This window comes from Rousettus aegyptiacus, unplaced genomic scaffold (assembly GCF_014176215.1).
Source record: "Rousettus aegyptiacus isolate mRouAeg1 unplaced genomic scaffold, mRouAeg1.p scaffold_m13_p_2, whole genome shotgun sequence".
Lineage (NCBI taxonomy): Eukaryota > Metazoa > Chordata > Mammalia > Chiroptera > Pteropodidae > Rousettus > Rousettus aegyptiacus.
Genome location: NW_023416295.1, coordinates 92,824,431 through 92,843,242, shown reverse-complemented (window position 1 = coordinate 92,843,242; position 18,812 = coordinate 92,824,431). Strand labels below are relative to the sequence as shown.

The 18,812-nt window shown below is 37.9% G+C and overlaps 1 protein-coding gene and 1 pseudogene across 7 annotated transcripts in view; both read left to right on the top strand.

The window, feature by feature from the left end:
• Positions 1-18,811, top strand: part of BCL2L13 (BCL2 like 13) — an 85,546-nt gene extending 66,735 nt beyond the window's left edge. For 4 of the 7 annotated variants that reach the window (XM_016125629.2, XM_016125659.2, XM_016125650.2 and 1 more), the window contains one exon: positions 12,036-18,811. In XM_016125629.2, coding sequence (XP_015981115.1) covers positions 12,036-12,839 — 804 coding nt within the window. In that variant the 3' untranslated portion in view covers positions 12,840-18,811. The remainder of the gene's footprint in view (positions 1-12,035) is intronic. The other 3 variants (XM_036236855.1, XM_016125640.2, XM_016125609.2) reach the window with 1 other exon arrangement.
• Positions 923-2,752, top strand: LOC107500603 (annotated as a pseudogene).
• Position 18,812: the final 1 nt, after the last annotated feature.

Here is an 18,812-nt window from a genome sequence, read left to right as displayed (position 1 = left end):
GGTGTTTTTCATCTCCAAATTGGATTGCATAGTCAAGGAAACAGGAGCCTTTGACATAATTCTGATGAAAGACAGTGATTTGTTATATTAGAATAATAGCAAATGTTGAGAGAGAAGGAAAAATATATTTAGCTCTATTAAGATATGTTTTGAAATATATATTTTTTAAATATTAAAAATAAGTTTTTGAGATATATTTAGTACTAAGTTGTTTAAACAGTGGGAGAGGAAGATGATGAGATAGATGCTAGGTAAAATAAAAAATTAAGTGTAGGGTAAGAGAAATGATGTAGAAGTAGTATTTGTAGTTTATATACTTCAATAGAATAAGCATTATTATCTGGCTTGCTGTAATTAATGACTTCTGTTATCAATGGCTATATGGTCTTTATATATTGCATTTGGTTATGAGGGGACTCTGCTATCATTCATTATTGATGATAGTCTCAGAATTGTTGAGTGGTTTTACATTACCATAATACTGATGAAAATATAATGAGAGTTTAAAAGAGATGGAATCCCGTAAAATAAGATCTGCGAAGGTCTCTTTTCCTCATGTGGGGTTTGAATTCTGAGAAAGTAATTTACATGTAGAATGGCACTAATAGCAGAGATCTCTTTTTTAAAAAATTATTAACTAGCATAGATTACTAGTTACTTTGGTACTTTACCCCTTTTGTTTTCTTTAGGTTTAACCTAATTACAAGCACTTTCTCCCCCAAATAATTGGTTGTTTTAATATCTAGCTATATAGTTGTCTTGTTTAAGAATAGGTAAAACTCTTAATAATTCAACAGTAAGAAGAATTCAATATAAAAATGGGGAAAAAATTTTAACACACATTGTTCCAAAGATATACAAATGGTCAGTAAGCACATGAAAAGATGTTTAAAATCATTAGTCATTAGGGAGGTGCAAATCAGAACCACAGTGAGATACCACTTCACATCCTCTAGGATGTCTATAAGAAAAATAAATCTACAGTCACAGGTGTTGATGGGGATGTGGAGAAACTGGAACCTTTCTTTATACATTGCTGAGAGGAATCTAAAATAGTGCAGTTGGTTTGGAAAATAGTTTGGCAGTTCCTCAATAAATTAAACATACAATTATCATATGACCCAGCAATTCCACTTATAGGTATATACTCAAAAGAACTGCAAATAGGTGGTCAAACAAAAACTTGTACATGGATTTCATAGCAGCACTCTTCACAGTCACCAAAAGGTGGCATTAACTCAAGTGCAAACCAACTGATGAATAAACAACATATGTTATAGACATACAATGAAATATTATGAAGCCATGAAAATAAATGAAGTACTTATACATGCTACAATATGGAAAAACCTTGAAAACATTTTGCTAAGTGAAAGAAACCGGTCACAGAAGGCTATATATTGTATGATTCCATTTATGTGAACTTCCTGGAATAGGCAAGTTCAGAGACAGAATGTAGATTAATGGTTGCCAGGAGATAGAGAAGGGGAGAATCGGGAATGACTGCTAAAAGTTTCTCTTTGAGGTGATGGAAGTGTTCAGCAATTACGTAGGCGATGTTTGCACAGCATTGTGAATATACTAAAAAAAAAAAAAACCCCACTCAGTTGTACATCTGAAAATGGTAAATGTTATGTGAATTTTATGGATATGAATCTCAATGCTAAAAGAAAAGATAAAGAATACCAGTTTCTAATGGTATATCTACATGCTCTACCCTTTGATTTAGAGACATGTGCAAAAGAAATTCAAGAGATTCTCTTTACCTGACTCATTATTTCACAGCTCATGTTGAGATTGTTGCATTCCACTAATCTTAAGTTCCCCTGAGGTAGCAGATCCCCATTTATATTGACTTCCTTTTTAAAACAAATATAAACAGAAAGAGGGCTCCAAGGTGGGGAGTGAAGTGAGTGCCTCAGTTGCCGGCCAGTATACATTTTGTGCTCTATTTTTTTATCACAAAAAAGAGAAGAAATCCTGCAGTGAGTAAAGATTCCTCTGCATTTTAGCACTGCCTTTTTTTTTTTTTTTTTTTTTTACTATATTTGGCTTTTGAATGAGGATGACAATAGAAGAGATGAAGAATGAAGCTGAGACCACTTCCATGATTTCTATGCCCCTCTGTGCAGTCATGTATCCTGTGTTTAATGAGCTAGAATGAAAAAATCTGTCTGATGCTCAGACATAGCTACCTTCATTAAGGGGAAAAAGAAAATCCAGGACTCACACAAGATATCATTATGAAAATTTTGTAGGGAAAAAAGTATAGAAGTTAACTTCATGGAGTCATTTCTTCAAATGGCAACTGATAATATAGAGAGTATATGATTGAATGAACAGAGCCAGAATTCCAGGACCTAAATGAAAAGGCACAAACACTTAAATTCTAAGACCCTAGATGAGCTCAATGACACAGTGAGGTTTCTGCAGACAGTCAAGGATATAGCTAGTGCAGTAAAAGAAATTCTTGACATAGTAAATAATGTCTTCAAGAAGTAGCAAGTACCGCAGGGCACTTGAACACCAAAATAAGTTTATAAAGTACTCCAAACGTTTCAGTGATACTCTGAAAATCTGTTTTAAAGAAGGCAAGGCAATAAATGTGTTCATAAGTGCCAACTGACTAATTCATCAAATCAACTTGATACTTCAGACTTTCTAAACTGTGGCTAGAGAGTTTTATATCTTAAGAGATGTACTTCTCAATGGCAGCATTGAACTGCCTTTATCTGTAAAGTTTAAAGTTTAAAATTAACTGATCAGTCCCTCCTGCAGGGATCTAATCAAAGATGTTATGGCCACCTTACACCATATTTTTGTAAAATATAGCTTAATCATAATCTCGCACTGAAGATTTTATATCACTTTTACTTAATATCACTTTTTCTTATAAGAATTATAAGGCAAAAGAATTTATGCCTTCATGTGTCATTGTATAGCGTTCATTGAAAGAATTGTAAATATTGGTTCTTGATTCTGACATTTTAACTTGAAAGCAATATGCTGAAAGACAATGTATTTAACTATTTTATGGCAAATATTCAATAAATAGCTTAAATCTGAAAAAAATTGAAATAGATTTTTTTTTTTTTTTACTAAATCATGATCATTGTAAAAAAGTTACATAATGGACTTGTTGTAATCCTGTCCCATGGAAATAATCCCTATATTGTTTTGGTGTGTACCATTGTTATTTCTAAAGAGATTTACTTTCCAGTTTTGTGATATCTCTATTTAGAAGACATGAGAGTCCCTGGTCAAGATGGTGGAAGAGGTGAGTGCTGTGCTTGCCTCCTTCCATGACCACATCAGAATTACAATGAAATTATAGAACAGTCATCCCAGAGAACCACCTGAAGACTAGCTGAATGGAAGTTCTATAATTAAGGATATAAAGAAGAAGCCAAATCGAGGCTGGAAGGAGGGGTAGAGACAGGAAACAAGCTGGTCCTAAAACCACGTGTTGTGGTTGAGAATTGAGAGGACTGTCTTGGCTGCAGAGGTTCTCACTAAGGAGAGAGGGGCCTCAGCCCCACAGAGTGCTGCGCAGCCCAGTGATCCAGTGCTGAGAAGAGTAATTCCCTCAAGAGCTGGCTGTGGAGATTAGATGTGATCATATCCTGTCCTTGTGAGATAGAAAGCTGCTAGAAACCGAAACGTCCTCTTAAAGGGCCCGCACATAGACTTGTTCGCTCACAGGTGCTCACTCTGAGCTCCAGCAAAGGGATAGCAGCTTGAAAGGTGCTAGAGACAAACAGAGAAACTGAACTGTGTGGCTTCCGGGCGAGGGCCACCATTGTCCCTGTGTTGAATGCCTCTCCCCTTTCCCCCTACCCACGCAGCCTTCAGGGGCAGGCAGGCATCTAATCTGAATCTTAAATAACCAGGTAAATACTGCTCACCTCACACTGGTGACTCCTTGAGGCCCTGTCACACCTAACTTGCACGTTGCCTTTAATTCTTTCAGCAGCTGTGCCTCACAGGCAGCCTCATCCTGTGCCGCAAGCTTTCTTATAAACTCTCCAAGATCTGCAGGGTGCAGGCAGGCAACAGATGGTCTCAGTGTGCCCTGTGCCTTTTATAGACTGGCCCCAGGCCTGGCCTCGGTTTGCTGCATGGCCTCTCTCACATGCTCCAGTACCAGCACAGGCAGCTACCAACTGCATTTTGCTTTGTAGCTCCTACCAGGTGGCCCTGGGTGAGCACAGGCAGCGGCTGAACTTGGCCTGACTGGAGCTCCTCAGAACCAACACACCCTGTGGCCAGCCTCAGACCACAACAGAGCACCACCTGATTAGCTCCACAAATGGCACATTCAAAGGGTGGTCTTAGCTGGGGTGAATCCCACTCCATGCAATCACCCCCAGTCAGCCTGAGAGTCAATCCTACCCACTGATGAACAAACAGCAATCAAGGCAGTTTACAACAGGAGGGTACACACAGTCCTAAAAAGGGACATCCTGGAGCACTGGCTGAGGTGAACAGGAAGATTGTACCACTGGGCCGCACAGTCCACCTAACTACATAAGGCTACCCTGCTAAGACTGGAAGATGTAGCAGTTCTACCTAACACATAGAAACAAACACAGAGGCAGCCAAAAGAGGAGAGGAAGAAACATGCCCCAAATGAAAGAATAAGACAAAACTCCAGAAAAATAATGAAATGGAGGCAAGCAATCTACTAGATACAGAGTACAAAAAACTGGTTATAAAGATTCTCAACAGACATAGGGGAAGAATAGATTAATTTAGCGAGAACATCAATGAAGAGATAGTAAACATAAAAAGGACATAGAAACCATAAAAAGGAACCAGTCAGAAATGAAGAGTCTAATTACTGAAATGAAGAATATGCTAGAAAGAATCAATAGCAGATGAGATGAAGCAGAGCATTGAATCAGCGAATTGGAAGACAACTAGGAGAAAACACCCAATCAGAACAGCAAAAATAAAACAGAATTTTAAAAAATGATGACAGTTTAGGGGACCTCTGGGACATCATCAAGCATAACAACATTCACATCATAGTAGCAGAAGGAGGAGAGAGAGAGCAAACTATTGAAAAACCTATGAGAAGAAATAATGACTGAAAGTTCTTTAACCTAGTGAAGGAAACAGAATTCCAGGAAGTACAGACAGTCCCAAATAATGTGAACCCAAAGAGGCCCACACCAAAACACATCATAATTAAAATGCCAAAGGTTAAAGACAAAGACAGAATCTTAAGATCAGCAAGAGAAAAACAGTTACAAACAAAGGAATGCCCCCCAAGACTGTCAGCTGATTTCTCAAAAGAAACTTTGCAGGTCAGCTGGGATGGGCATGAAATACTCAAGAGTGATGAAAAGCAGGAATCTACAACTAAGATTACTCTACTGGTCAAAGCTATCATTTATGATCGAAGGACCAATAAAGAACTTCTTAGAAAAAATTAAAGGAATTCATCACACCAAACCAGTATTACAAGAAATGTTGAAGGAACTTCTCTGAAAAGAAGCAGGGAAAAAATATTAATGTGAATAACAAAATGGCAATAATACATACCTATCAGTCATTTTAAATGTATATGGATTAAATGCTCCAATCAAAAGACACAGGATAGCAGAATAGATAAAAAAGCAATAACCATGTATATGCTGTCTACAACAGACCCACTTCAGAATGAAAGATGCACACAGACTGAAAGCAAAGGAATAAAGATATTTCATGCAAATGGAAACGAAACAAAAAGCTGGGGTAGCAGTACTTAATTCAGACAAAATAGACTTTAAAACAAAGGCTATAAAAACAGACAAAAAAGAGGCACTACATAATGATAAAAGGATCAATCCAATAAGAGGCTATAACCCATGTAAATATGTACCCAACAGGAGCACCATAATGGGAGAGATTGATAGTGATACAGTAATTGTAAGGGACTTTTAATACCACACTGATATCAAAGGCTAGATTATACAGACAGAAAATCAACAATGAAACAGTGGCTTTCAATGACATATTAGACCAGAGGGATTTAATTGATATTTTTAGAGCATTCCACCCCAAAGCAGCAACATATACATGCTTTTCAAGCATATACAGAACATTTTCCAGGATAGACCACATGTTAGGCCACAAAAATAAGTCTCAATAACTTTAAGAAGACTGAAATCACATCAAGCATCTTCTCCGACCACAGCATTATGAAAGTATAAATCAATTACAAGAAAATAAAAACATGAATACACAAACACATGGAGACTAAATAACATGCTACTAAACAATGAATGCATTAACAACAACTTCAAGGAAGAAATCAGAAGATATTTTGAGACAAATGAAAATGAAAACACAACAATGCAAGCTATATAGGATATAGCGAAGGCAGTTCTAAGAGGGAAATTTATAGCAATACAAGCCTATCTCAAGAAACAAGAAAAATCTTAAATAAACCATCTAACCTTACACTTAAAGGAACTAGAAAGAGAACAGCAAATAAAGTGCAGAAGAAAATAGTAAAGATCAGAGTGGGATGAGATACAGAGTCCAAAAACAAAACAAAACAAAAGATTGATGAAACCAAGAGCTGGTTCTTTGAAAAGGTAAACACAATTGATAAACCTTGAACCATACCCATCAAGAAAGGAAGAGAGAGGACCCAAAGAAATAAAATCAGAAATGAAAAAGAAGTGACAACCGACTCCACAGAAATACAAAGACTTAAAAGAAAATACTAGGAGCAACTGTATGCCAACAAATTGGACCATCTGGAAGAAACGGAAACATTCCTAGAAACATACAATTTTCCAAGACTGAGTCAAGAAAAAGCAGAAAATCTCAACAGACCAATAACTACTAACAAAATCAAATCAGTAATCAAAAAACTCCCAACAAACAAAAGTCTTGGACTGATGGCTTCACATGTGAATTTTACCAAAAAGTCAAAGAAGAGTTAACACCTATCCTTTTCAAACTAGTCCAAAAAAATTCAAGAGGAGGGAAGACTCCCAAACTCATTTTATGAAGACAGCTTTATCCTAATTCCAAAACAAGACAAAGACACTACCAAATATATATATATACAGACACGTGTGTGTGTGTGTGTGTATCTCAACATCCCTGATGAACAGAGGTGTGAAAATCTTCATCAAAATATTAACAAACCAAATTCAGCTTGACATTAAAAAGAGCATATGCCATGATCAAGTGGGATTTATTCCTGGGATGCAAGGTTGGTTCAACATTCGCAAATCAATTAATGTGATACACCACATTAACAAATTGAAAGATGCACATCATATGATCACAGCAATAGATGCAGAAAAAGCATTTGACAAAATCCTGCATCCATTTATGATATAAAAACCAAGCAAAGTGGGAATGAAGGAAACATACCCCATCATAATATATGACAGACCCACAGCTAACATTATACTCAATGGGGAAAAAGCTAAAAGCATTTCCCTTAAGATCAGAAACAAGGCAAGGATGTCCACTTTCACCACTTTTACTCAACATAGTATTGGAAGTCTTAGCCACAGCAGTCAGACAGGAAGAAGAAATAAAAGACATCGAGATTGGAAAGGAAAAAGTAAAACTCATTATTTGCAGATGACGTGGTACTATATAGAGAAAACTTTAAAGTTTCCACCAAAAAACTACAGTGCTGATAAATGAATTCAGTAAAGTAGCAGGATACAAAATTAATATTCAGAAATCAGCGACTTTTTATATACCAGTAATGAACTATCAGAGAAATTTAAAAACAATCCCATTTACTACTGCACCCAAAATAAAAATACCTAAGAATAACTTTAACCAAGGAGAGAAAAAAAACCTGTACTTGGAAAATTATAAGACATTGAAGAAAAAAACTGAAGCAGACACATAAAAGGAAGCAAAAACCATGCTCATGGATAGGAAGAATTAACATCATAAAAATGCCCACATTATTCAACACAATCTATAGACTTACTGCAATTCCTATCAAAATAACAATGGCATTTTTACAGAACTAAAACAATCCTAAATTTATAGGGAACCACAAAAGACCCTGAATAGTCAAAGGAGTTTTGAGAAAAAAACAAAATTGGAGGTATTACACTATCTGATATCAGACTGTACTATAAAACTATAGTAATCAAAATGGCATGGTATTTGCATAAAAGCTCTTATATCAATGAACAGGATAGAGCACAGAAATAAACCCATGCCTATATGGTCAATCTATCCATGATAGAGGAGGCAAGAATATACAAGGGGATAAAGACAGTCTATTTAACAGATGGTGTTGGGAAAACTGGATAAATGCAAAAAAATGACACCAGACCACCTTCTTACACCATATACAAGAATAAACTCAAAATGGATTAAAGACTTAAGATCCAAATGATAAAACTAGAAGAAAACATAGGCAAGAAACTCTCTGACACTGCTCTCAGTAATATTTTTTCTGATATATCTTCTTAGGAAAGGGAAACAAAAGTAAAACAAATGGGAATGCATCACGCTAAAAAGTTTTTACACAGCAAAAGAAACCATCAGCAAGACAAAAAGACAACTGACTGGGAGAACATGTTCACCAACAATATGTCCAATAATGGGGTTAATATCCAAAATTTATAAAAACTCATACAACTTAACACAAAAAAATAAGCAATCCAATTAAAAAATGGGCAGAGGACCTGAACAGGTATTTCTCCAAAGAGGACTGCAGATGGCCAAAAGATGTATGAAAAGATACTCACTGTCACCAATAATCAGAGAAAAGCAAATTAAAACCACGATGAGATATCACCTCACACCTTTCAAAATGGCTATCATCAATAAGTCAAGAAACAACAAGCTTTCGTGAGGATGTGGCGGGGGGTGGGGGAGGGTGAGGAACCATCGTGCATTGTTGGTAGGATTGCAAATTGGGGCAGCCACTATGGAAAGCAGTATGGATGTTCATCAAAAAATTAAAAGTAGAACTACTATATGACCCAGCAGTCACACTCCTGGGTATTTATACAAAGGAATCCAAACACTAATTTGAAAAGAATATGCATTCCTGTGTTTATTGCAGCATTATTTACAATAGCCAAGACAGAAGCAACTTCAGTGTCTATAATAGACTTAAAGAAGTGGCATGGTACGTATATACAGTGGAGTATTTACTCGGGCATAAAAAAGAATGAAATGTTACCATTTGCAACAACATGAATGGACCTAGAGGGTATTATGCTAAGTGAAATAAGTTAGAGAAAGACAAATACCATATGATTTCACTTATATGTTAAATCTAAAGAATAATATAAATGACCAAATGAAACAGATACAGACTCATGGATATAGTGAACAAATTGATGATTGCCAGGTGGGAGCGGGGTTAGGACCTTCGGTAAAAAATGTGAATGGAATAAGAAGTCCAGTTGGCAGTTAGAAAATAGTAAATGGGGATGTGAAGTTCAGCATAGAAAACATAGTCAATAATATTGTAATAACTATGTATGGGGCTTGGTGGGTACTGGATTTATTGGGGGGCACGGCTTCTTAAATTACGTAATTGTCTAACCAGTGTTGTACACCTGAAATTTATGTCAACTACTGAAAATTTTTTTAATGAAAGAGATGAGAGAGAAGGAAAAGTTTAATTTTCTTCTTTACTCAAGGAAAAATACTATTTAAAATTGCTTTTTTAACTTTTTTTATCTAGATGGTATTTTGTTTTATACTTTATATTTTATTTAATTTTATTTATTTTTTATTTTGTTATTTAATTTTATTTAATTTTATTTATTTTATTATTTATTTCTTACTGCTGAAGTCAATGAAAGAGAAACTATAGAGGCTCCAGGACCAAGGGGTTTGGGCAGGAGGTTGCCCTGCTGGCCATGGAGGCGATGAACGGGACTTATTTGACCATGTTCTTGTGGTGCAGGTTGTCAGTGAGGTCACACTTCCTGGAGCAGGTGACAGTGCCACTGGTCATCTTGTTGCAGTTGCATTTTTGGGTGAGGTAGCAGAGGGAGGACTTGATGCTGCATGCAGATGAAGCACTAAGTGCAGGGTGGCCTTTTACGGGTATCATAATCTGAGAGAGCAAGGCCATTCCTCCAGCTGTTTGCCTACAAAAATCAGAGGCTGCAGGTCAGGCGGGAGACCCTCCTTGTCTAGGATTTTAGCTTTAACATTCTCAGTGATGTCATTGAACTGACCCTCAAGTGTGATGGTCTTACCCGTCAGGGTCTTCACAAATATCTGCACCTGCTGGGGAGGCTGCTCAGCTGTCTCCTTGCAGAGAAAAAGCTATTTCGATGTTACTTTAGAGCTACTCTATACCAACAAAATACCAACAAAAACAATAGCAGTAAAAACAATGACAACAAAAAATATAACAGTAATGAAAAAATAGCATAATTTATTGAACCGCTTACTGTGTACAAGGTACTGTGCTAAGCACGGTATCTAATTTTTGTAATCCTATTTAGTTATTCCCATTTATGAAGAAATTGAAGTTTAAAAAATTAAGCAAAGCATTCAAAATTACACAGCTGGTACACGGTAGAGTTGGGATTCAAAACAGTTTTTTTTTACTATAAATACTGCATTTTTAGTTACCGTTCTGTTTTGCCTCTGCTTATAATCATACCTGGACTATCTCTGATACCTACCAGGACCTCTTCTTAAGGAGATTGAAGCAAGGGTTGAGGTACAATGTGGGGCAGTTAGAATGTTGACATTATGATCATGTTGTTTGTTTTGTTGTATTTCTGGCTTCCTTTTTCTATGGAGGTGGTTGTAGGGACTACCGATTTATATTAGACCCTTAGTGTACACAGGAAGATTTTGGTTTTGTCTGAAGAATAAAATTAGTCTACTTCATATAAACAGACAGCAGCCATAATTACAAAATAAGAATTTACTTTATATATCCTTTTCAAACTGTAGCAATTATGGAATATCATCCAGACTGTAAAACTTTCTATGGATCTCTGACATTACACTCCATTGGTTCTCTGTCTTTCTGATCACGTCTTAACCTCTGGGTTCCCTAGCACCTTGTGCATACACTTGTTTTAAAGCTTACTGTGTATTAGTTCTTCATATGATAGTCCTCACATTTAGATGGTGAATTTTTGAAGAGCAAAAATTGGGTCTCATTCTTTCTTACAACTCCTTTGCCTAACACAGCACCTGCTGGGCAACAGACAGCCACAGTGAATCCTGTTAAATTGTTAAATGTGAAACTGAAGACCGACACTGTGTTTTTATTGCTTTCCTGTAGAGTCTTGCCAAAGAGAGAAGAAAGAGTACTGCATTCCTGGTGTCCCTTCATTCTGCCACTGCTGTCAGATTAACTTTTAAAGGGGAGCTCTGATTGTCACTTTTTAGCTCAAAGACTTCATTGACTAACCATTTCCTGTTGAATAAAGTTCCTATTTCTTAGCTCTCTATTAAGCTCCTCCATGGTCCTGTCCTAACTGAACTTTCTGTTCTTCTTCGTATACACTGCACTAATTAAACTGGGATACTTTCTATTCCCCTTTTATATTTCTGTGCTTTTGCTGGTATTGTGTCTTCTATGTGGCTTTCACCATGAAATCTTACCCATTCTTCAGATGTCTAATATAAAATGTTGGTTCTTCCATGAGGCTTTCAGTCAGCTTCCTGCACTGTTCAGTCTCGACCAAAAGGAGTAATTTCCCCATCTGAACTCTTAATAGCACTAGCATTATACTTGTAACCCTAAGTCATAAGTTCCTTGAAAACAAGGTTCTTGCCTTATATATATTCACTGCATTACACATTGCAGTGAATATATATAAATTGAATATAAATTAACTTTTTAATTTTTTTAGCTTCAAGGAAATCGGTCAAAGGACCATCTTGTTAAAAATTCTTTCTCTGCATTGACCTACGAGTAAATGCATTAAATCCAGAAAATATGTAGACTTAATGATGTGTTTATTTCTGGAACTTCAGTTTAGGAAAGAATGTTTCTTCCATATTTACATTTATTTTAACTATATTTACCATTATTTGTGTTGACTCTCCGCCTCCTTTTCTAGGGCACTGTCTTCAATCTTGAGTCTGAGGAGGAGGAATACCCTGGAATCGTTGCAGAAGATAGCAATGACATTTACATACTGCCCAGTGATAACTCTGGACAAGTCAGTCCTCCAGAGTCTCCAACTGTGACCACTTCTTGGCAGTCAGAGAGCTTACCTGTTTCCCTATCAGCCAGCCAGAGCTGGCACACAGAAAGCTTGCCTGTGTCCCTAGGTCCTGAGTCCTGGCAGCAGATTGCGATGGATCCTGAAGAAGTCAAAAGCTTAGATAGCAACGGGGCTGGAGAGAAGAGTGAGAACAACTCTTCCAATTCTGACATTGTGCATGTGGAGAAAGAAGAAATACCTGAGGGTATGGAGGAGGCTGCTGTGGCATCTGTAGTCTTGCCAACCAGGGAGCTGCAAGAGGCATTCCCTGAAGCCCCAGCGCCCTTGCTTCCACATATCACTGCCACTTCCTTGCTGGGAATGAGGGAACCTGACACAGAAACGATTGCAGTTGAGAAAGTCAGCCCGGCTACATCTTTGTTCGTAGAACTTGATGAAGAAGAGGTGAAAGCAGCAACTGAGCCTGTCGAGGTAGAGAAGGAGGTGATCCCTGCACCGGAACCCACAAAAACACTGCTGAGCAAAGAGGAGGTGGACGTAAGGAAAGAGGGTGTTGCAGAAGGGTCCTCCCCCGCTGGAGAAGAGAAGGGCGTCCCGCCATCTGAGGGCAAGTCTGTACTGTTGTTCGGAGGGGCGGCCGCTGTTGCCATTCTGGCAGTGGCAGTTGGGGTAGCATTGGCTCTGAGAAAGAAATAGGTGTTTTCAGAAGAGAAAGAAGACAAAAGGATATAAGGTTTTTGATATGTTGACTGGATTTGAACTGCTAGCTGCTGGTTGGACATTTGTGGTGTACTCTTGGATACCTGGGGATTTCTGTTCTACACGACAGTGGGTTGATCCACACATATTAGGGATTAAGGTAGAGGGTGTTCATGTTAGTCTGATCGTAAGTTCCAAGGGCTTTGGCTCATGCTAGATTCAGGGTCTTCTGTGTAAAGTACTCCCTCTAGTACAGGGTTTCTCAACCTTGGCATTAATGACATCTCGAGACTTTTTTGTTGTAGGAAGCTGTCCTGTGTGTTGTAGGATGTTTAGCAACATCCCTGGCCTCTACCTACTAAATACCAGTAGCACTTTCCCCAGTTGTGACAACCAAAAATATCTCCTGACATTGCCAAATGTTCCCGGGGGGTAAAATTGTTCCCCTGTTGAGAGCCACAGCTTTAGAGGGAGAGGGTGAATTTAGGGGAACCTGGGGTAGAAATTCCCAGCCAAGAGGTCTTAGCTGTAGACTCCTCAGCTGTCTTGGTCATGCCCTTGGAATTTGATCTCTCCTGAAGAACATGCTGTGTTTTGCAACCATCCTTTTTTTTTTGGCTCTTCTTTTCTCCCCACTTTTTTTAGTTCTGTAGCATGAGGGTGCTCTCCCCTCATGTCTCAGATGCCTCTCAGGTACCCCTACACTGCTCCTCTTCACCCCCAAGTTCCTTCTGAGATCCATGGGAGAGTGCTTGCTCTGTACCTGTCAAGTCCCTGATGCTTCTTACAGCTCCACCTTGTAAAGATGCTGCCTTTTAGTAATCTTTAAAAAATAAATATAAAACAAGAGACCTAGGGTTCCCTGCCTATGAGAATAATGGCAAGTAACCATAGGTAGAGAATTGTCTTGTTTAGAAGGAGGATGGCTTAGATGACCTGTGGAGCGCTTCTGGCCTCTTTGTGTATGGCCACCCTACTGAATTTATGGCTACTTGCCAACAGCATCTCTGTTGCTGGATGATCACTGTCTACAACCTGGGCTAGTGTGTTTTCCCAGTATCTGGCATCAGTCTTACTGGTCATCCAGCTCCTTTGCAGTCCTTACTGGATTTTCATACTTGGGCTTACAGACCAATTGAATCATAGCTTTTATTAAATACAGAGTCTCCTAAAAATATCTCTGATAGAGTATGAAAAGAGAAGCTTGAAATTCTTAGTTACCCTCAAGATTCAAGTTTGGCTTTCAGAGTTCAAGAACAGAAGAGACTTCTTCGCCAAACTCTCACAGTCCAAAAGCCAGAGTGATAAAACCAGAATGATCCTAATTAGTGTGTGCTAGTTGAGAGTTCGCATAATTTTCTTTCATCTGGCTGATCCCATCCCTTGAGAGGGTGAGACTCTTTTCATACCTGAGGATTAGTGTCACTATGCAGGACACGTGCTTGATACAAGTCATCTCAGATTTGTCTTAGTAAATAAATGTAACAAATTTTTAGATCCTGAAATTTGTAATAAAATTACTTTACCTATCCTGGTCACCAAAACTTGATGTTTTAAATGTGCTTTTTTAAAAAATTTTATTTTTTAAAATTAAATCTTCTCCCTAAAGCAATACTGTTCAAAAGTTGGTCAAGGAAAGTTTTAAAGTGTATTTGTGTGTCTTCTCAGCTTTATCATGCAGTGTATACGTTCTGAGTTTTAGTGTTCTAGTTAGGGAGTGATGTTTTTAAGGGTCTTGGTGGACCTTGATTAATATAGCTAGAGATGAATGAGGGAAATGGGATTAGTGTAGAAAAGAATTTTTTACCCCTTGGGCTCAACAGTTGCACTGGATTACTCTATTCTAATTGCTACATTTGTGCTTGCATAGGGTTAGAGCAAATCAGATGCATTTCCGAGCTGCTAAGGTAGACCTGTGGCTTAGGATATTTGGGTCTGTGTTCTCCACAAAAGGAAAGAGTAAGACATGTGATACCATGTACAGCTTTTCAACATTTTTCCATTTGTCAAATATTAACCCAAAATAATTTGGCCAATTGCATTTTCCATTGGCTTTTTCTAGATTGACTCATAAATTCCTGAGTAATAATGTGTCAGTCTCCACATTCTTCACTTCCTTATCCTCTGCCTGTGGCAGTAGAATGGAATGCCCTAATAAGGGTTGCTTTTTACAGCAGCTCCTATTGTTTTGCTATTACATTTAAAATTATTTCTCCCCCTCCCTTTCCTGGTAGTTGTAGGCCACTCCTTGCCCTCTGACTTTTGTAGCATCTAATCTAAGGTAAAGGGAAGATTCAAAATAAATTCAACTTGTTTATGGAACTCAGATTTAGAATTAAGAATATCACCCTGTTTATCCTTCTTCATTCTTTGAACTATTGAATTTTGTTAGTAAGTCCTCCAGAACTCTTTGTAACTGCTCTACTGAATGTAATGATTTCTGATCACTTGGCAAAAGCCAGTGGTTTCTTGAGAAAAATACCATAATTCAAGACTGAAAATTTATCCTCTCTGTAGTAAAATAATAATTTGAGGTCCAGAGAAATCAGTATCTACAGTGTGTGCCTTAGCCCCAGGGACTCTCATGATTATTGCCCTCTAGAAAGCATTCTAGATGAAGAAAAACAACTGTTGACCACCTGGTTCATGCGGTCACCACCCAAAGTCATCTGCTACCTTCTCTTACCTGTGTGCCATCTCTTATATCAAATGCAGCAACTAGTAGGGCTAGACCACTAGACAGTGGACAACCTTCTTGAAGGCAGGAGGCTTAACCTGGCTGCACCCTGGAGGATGAATAAATTTCTAGGTAGTGAGGGGCACTGCATCTTTAGCTGGTAGTCAAAAGGATGCAACCTTTCTCTCCCTGAACTTGGGTAGGCATATATGTGACAAATTTGCAGTATTTTTCTCACATTTTTTCCTGGGAGGAATAAAAGCAAACCGAGAGACATGGTTTTTTGAACCATAGCTACCATTAATTTCCTGTGGAAATTAATTTCCTCAGCCTTTGTGCTAATTCCCTCTAATAATATAAAATGTGTCCTCCTTGCCTTTTTTTCTAAAGGTATGACACATGGACAAAGGTCATATCTGTAGAATTTTAAGATTATTTTGAGATGTTTTATAGAAATAAAAGATATTATAGGTAAGAATTTTTCTTCTCTTTTTAATTTCTTATTGTCTTTTTACACAAGCTTATCTTTCAAAAAACTTGAGATGGTGGTATTTCATCAAGAGGGTCTGTAGGCTATCTGATCACTTTATAAAAAGTTTGTAGTCTCTGAACTAGTTCCCTCACAAGCAGTATTTCGTTTAGTCTCACCAACACACTTGATGCCTGAAAGTTTCCTCTTCTCTGGAGGACCAAAATGTGCCATTAGTGATAACTCCCCGTTATACCATTCATCACCGAGGAGGTTCACCTGAGATGGGTTTGACTTTAGGGTGCATGTTTTTTCCATTTTGGAAAATCCTTTAGCAAATATTGAGTATTTACCATATGCTAGAGATTGTTCTGTGCCCTCGCATGCCTTTTTCACCTTCAGTTCTGACAGCTATTCATACTCCTTTTATTCCCATTTTACAGATTAGGGAACCCTAATCAGTTTAATAACTTTCCTAAAGTCTTCTAGCATAGGAGAGGCAAAGCACTGATTTCAGTTTGACTCCAAGTCTAGCGCTTTTTCCAGTTTTATTTTTTTTTGTGACTCTGCAAAGCAGTATTGGCAGGCTCTCTGCACACAGCTGTGCCAACTGTATATTGCACAAGGGCAGCCTGGGCACACACAATGTCACCCTGGAAGGGAGCCTTTTCTAATTTGTGTACAGAGGTACCACATAGGCTAGTCTAAATATTGAGCATGTTGTACCAGAGAAGCATGAGGTCATTCCCAATTCCTAACTATACTAGATGTTTTCCCTTTAAATATTGAATGAGATGTCTTATAGTTTCACTTGCACAGATCTTTCATTAGCTGTCTTAGTTAATATACTTGATAAATATTTCTGCTTATAAACAAGGGTAAGGCAGTCTGACAGGAATCATCACTGAATGATCTAAAGGCACCATGACACTTTTCCTAGTTTGTTCCTTCTCCCCTGCGTATGCCATGTGTTGTGGAGGGAAACAGGGGATACCTTTAGGCATCGCGTGGCCTCTCAACACTCGAATTGGTCACCAACTCAGAAAGGTTGACCAGGTATAGCTAGAGGCACATCTTGTTCAGAAGCTGACAGTAGGTGACTTACCAGTAAAAAACTTCCCATTCTGGTCCACGGTACACTGAGCAATGTAAAGTTAACAGTAGCCTTGTCTAAAGAAGACCGATTTCCTGAAACTCAAGTCACTTTTTTAGTTAACTCATATATAACTCTTCATGGAGTTAGCAACTGTTGTGTTACTGTAATACATCCCATTCCGTTGCGTGACTAACCTCTACCTAGCTTGTCATCAGGGTCTTCCACATGTGAACTGTTTACACAAGAACCCTAGCCAGGCAGCTGCTCCATTGTAAGCTCAGGTGGAACTGTTCTCAGGTATATTTGTAAGGCCTTTAACAAGTTAAAATGTAGCTGCTGGCTCAAGGTGATTCTTGCCCTGTTCTCACCTCTCCTGGAGGGAAATTTTATAATATTGCTCACTTCCATGTGTTCTTTGCACCAATAAATTGATTAATGTACTATTTAGAACAAAAGTTTTCATATTTTAAGATTATTAGTTACCTCCTTCCCCAGGAAAAAAAGGAAGTTGAAAGTCTTCCCTGTATGAGTCTGGAATAACTTGGTTGTTCCTGATGATTTCTAACAAGAGAATTTGTGTATGACCGGTCCTTAAAGGAAAAGAGAGAACTTTTTCCTAGACCTACATTTTCCTATCATAGTCTTCCATTTTTCCTTTAGATTAAAAGTGCCTTTCTATCTACTTCATTCCTTAACAAAATTAAATTAAATATTGGTTCTAATGCTCTCATCTCAAAATTTAAATGGTTATTATTATTTTTTTTTTGGTAATTAACAGAAATATGTCACTTAAACAGCATATATTCCCTTTTTCTGTCTGAGGTTCCATTAGCTCTCCTAACTGCAGCTCTGATTTGCTCATTTATTATGGGTTATCCCAGCTCCTCCCTTTTCCTTATTATCTCCATTTGGCCAATCTACTCTTCATCAGGGGAAAGGGACAAAACCCAAACCTATGAATTGTGCTTTCTGTTAGAAGCAATGTGCTGGGAAGAACACATTGGAGGTTATAATAAAATGAGATTTGAAGATAACTGATGGACTCATCTTTCTATTCATATGCCCTTGACTTAGGAGAAATCATTTCAGGTAATCAGTGTTGTTTGTAGTCTTCGTAAGTACATACTTGGTTTGACTTCAGGTTCTCAAAGCATGTCCATAACATTCAAAAGGACACTCCATATTTTAGTTCCCAGTCAGCACAGCCAATGAAATTGTTGGAAAATAAGAGCACGCTCTGGTGCTGTGACACTTTAAGCAGCCCTGAGCCTCGCAGCAGTTAATTCTGGATCCTAAAGTGAGGTCAGGAATGATTTGACCTGAAGACACCAAATATCCCACCTGACTTTCATATAGGCCAAGCATCTTTTGAAGAAAGCTTTTTATCTTTAACCAAAGAATTTTCATCAATTCAAATATTTAAAAAATAAGATGAAACGCATTCTGTAAATGTTACTTCTCCATTATCCACAAGGATTAAGTTACCAGTGTAAAATCCACCAACTACCAGGGTATCCCTGAGTCATGGCTGGGATGTAGTTCAAGACTGGAACACTTCTGATACAGAGACATCTTTTTATGATGCTGGCTTGGGGAGACAAGGTGATATTACTGCTTTATGACTAAGAAGGTTTATCCAACGTGGTCTGGAAAAATTTACACCGCAATGCGTATAAACTGCATTAAAATAGTGACCTAACGTATTCATTTAAGCAAAACAGTGGAAAG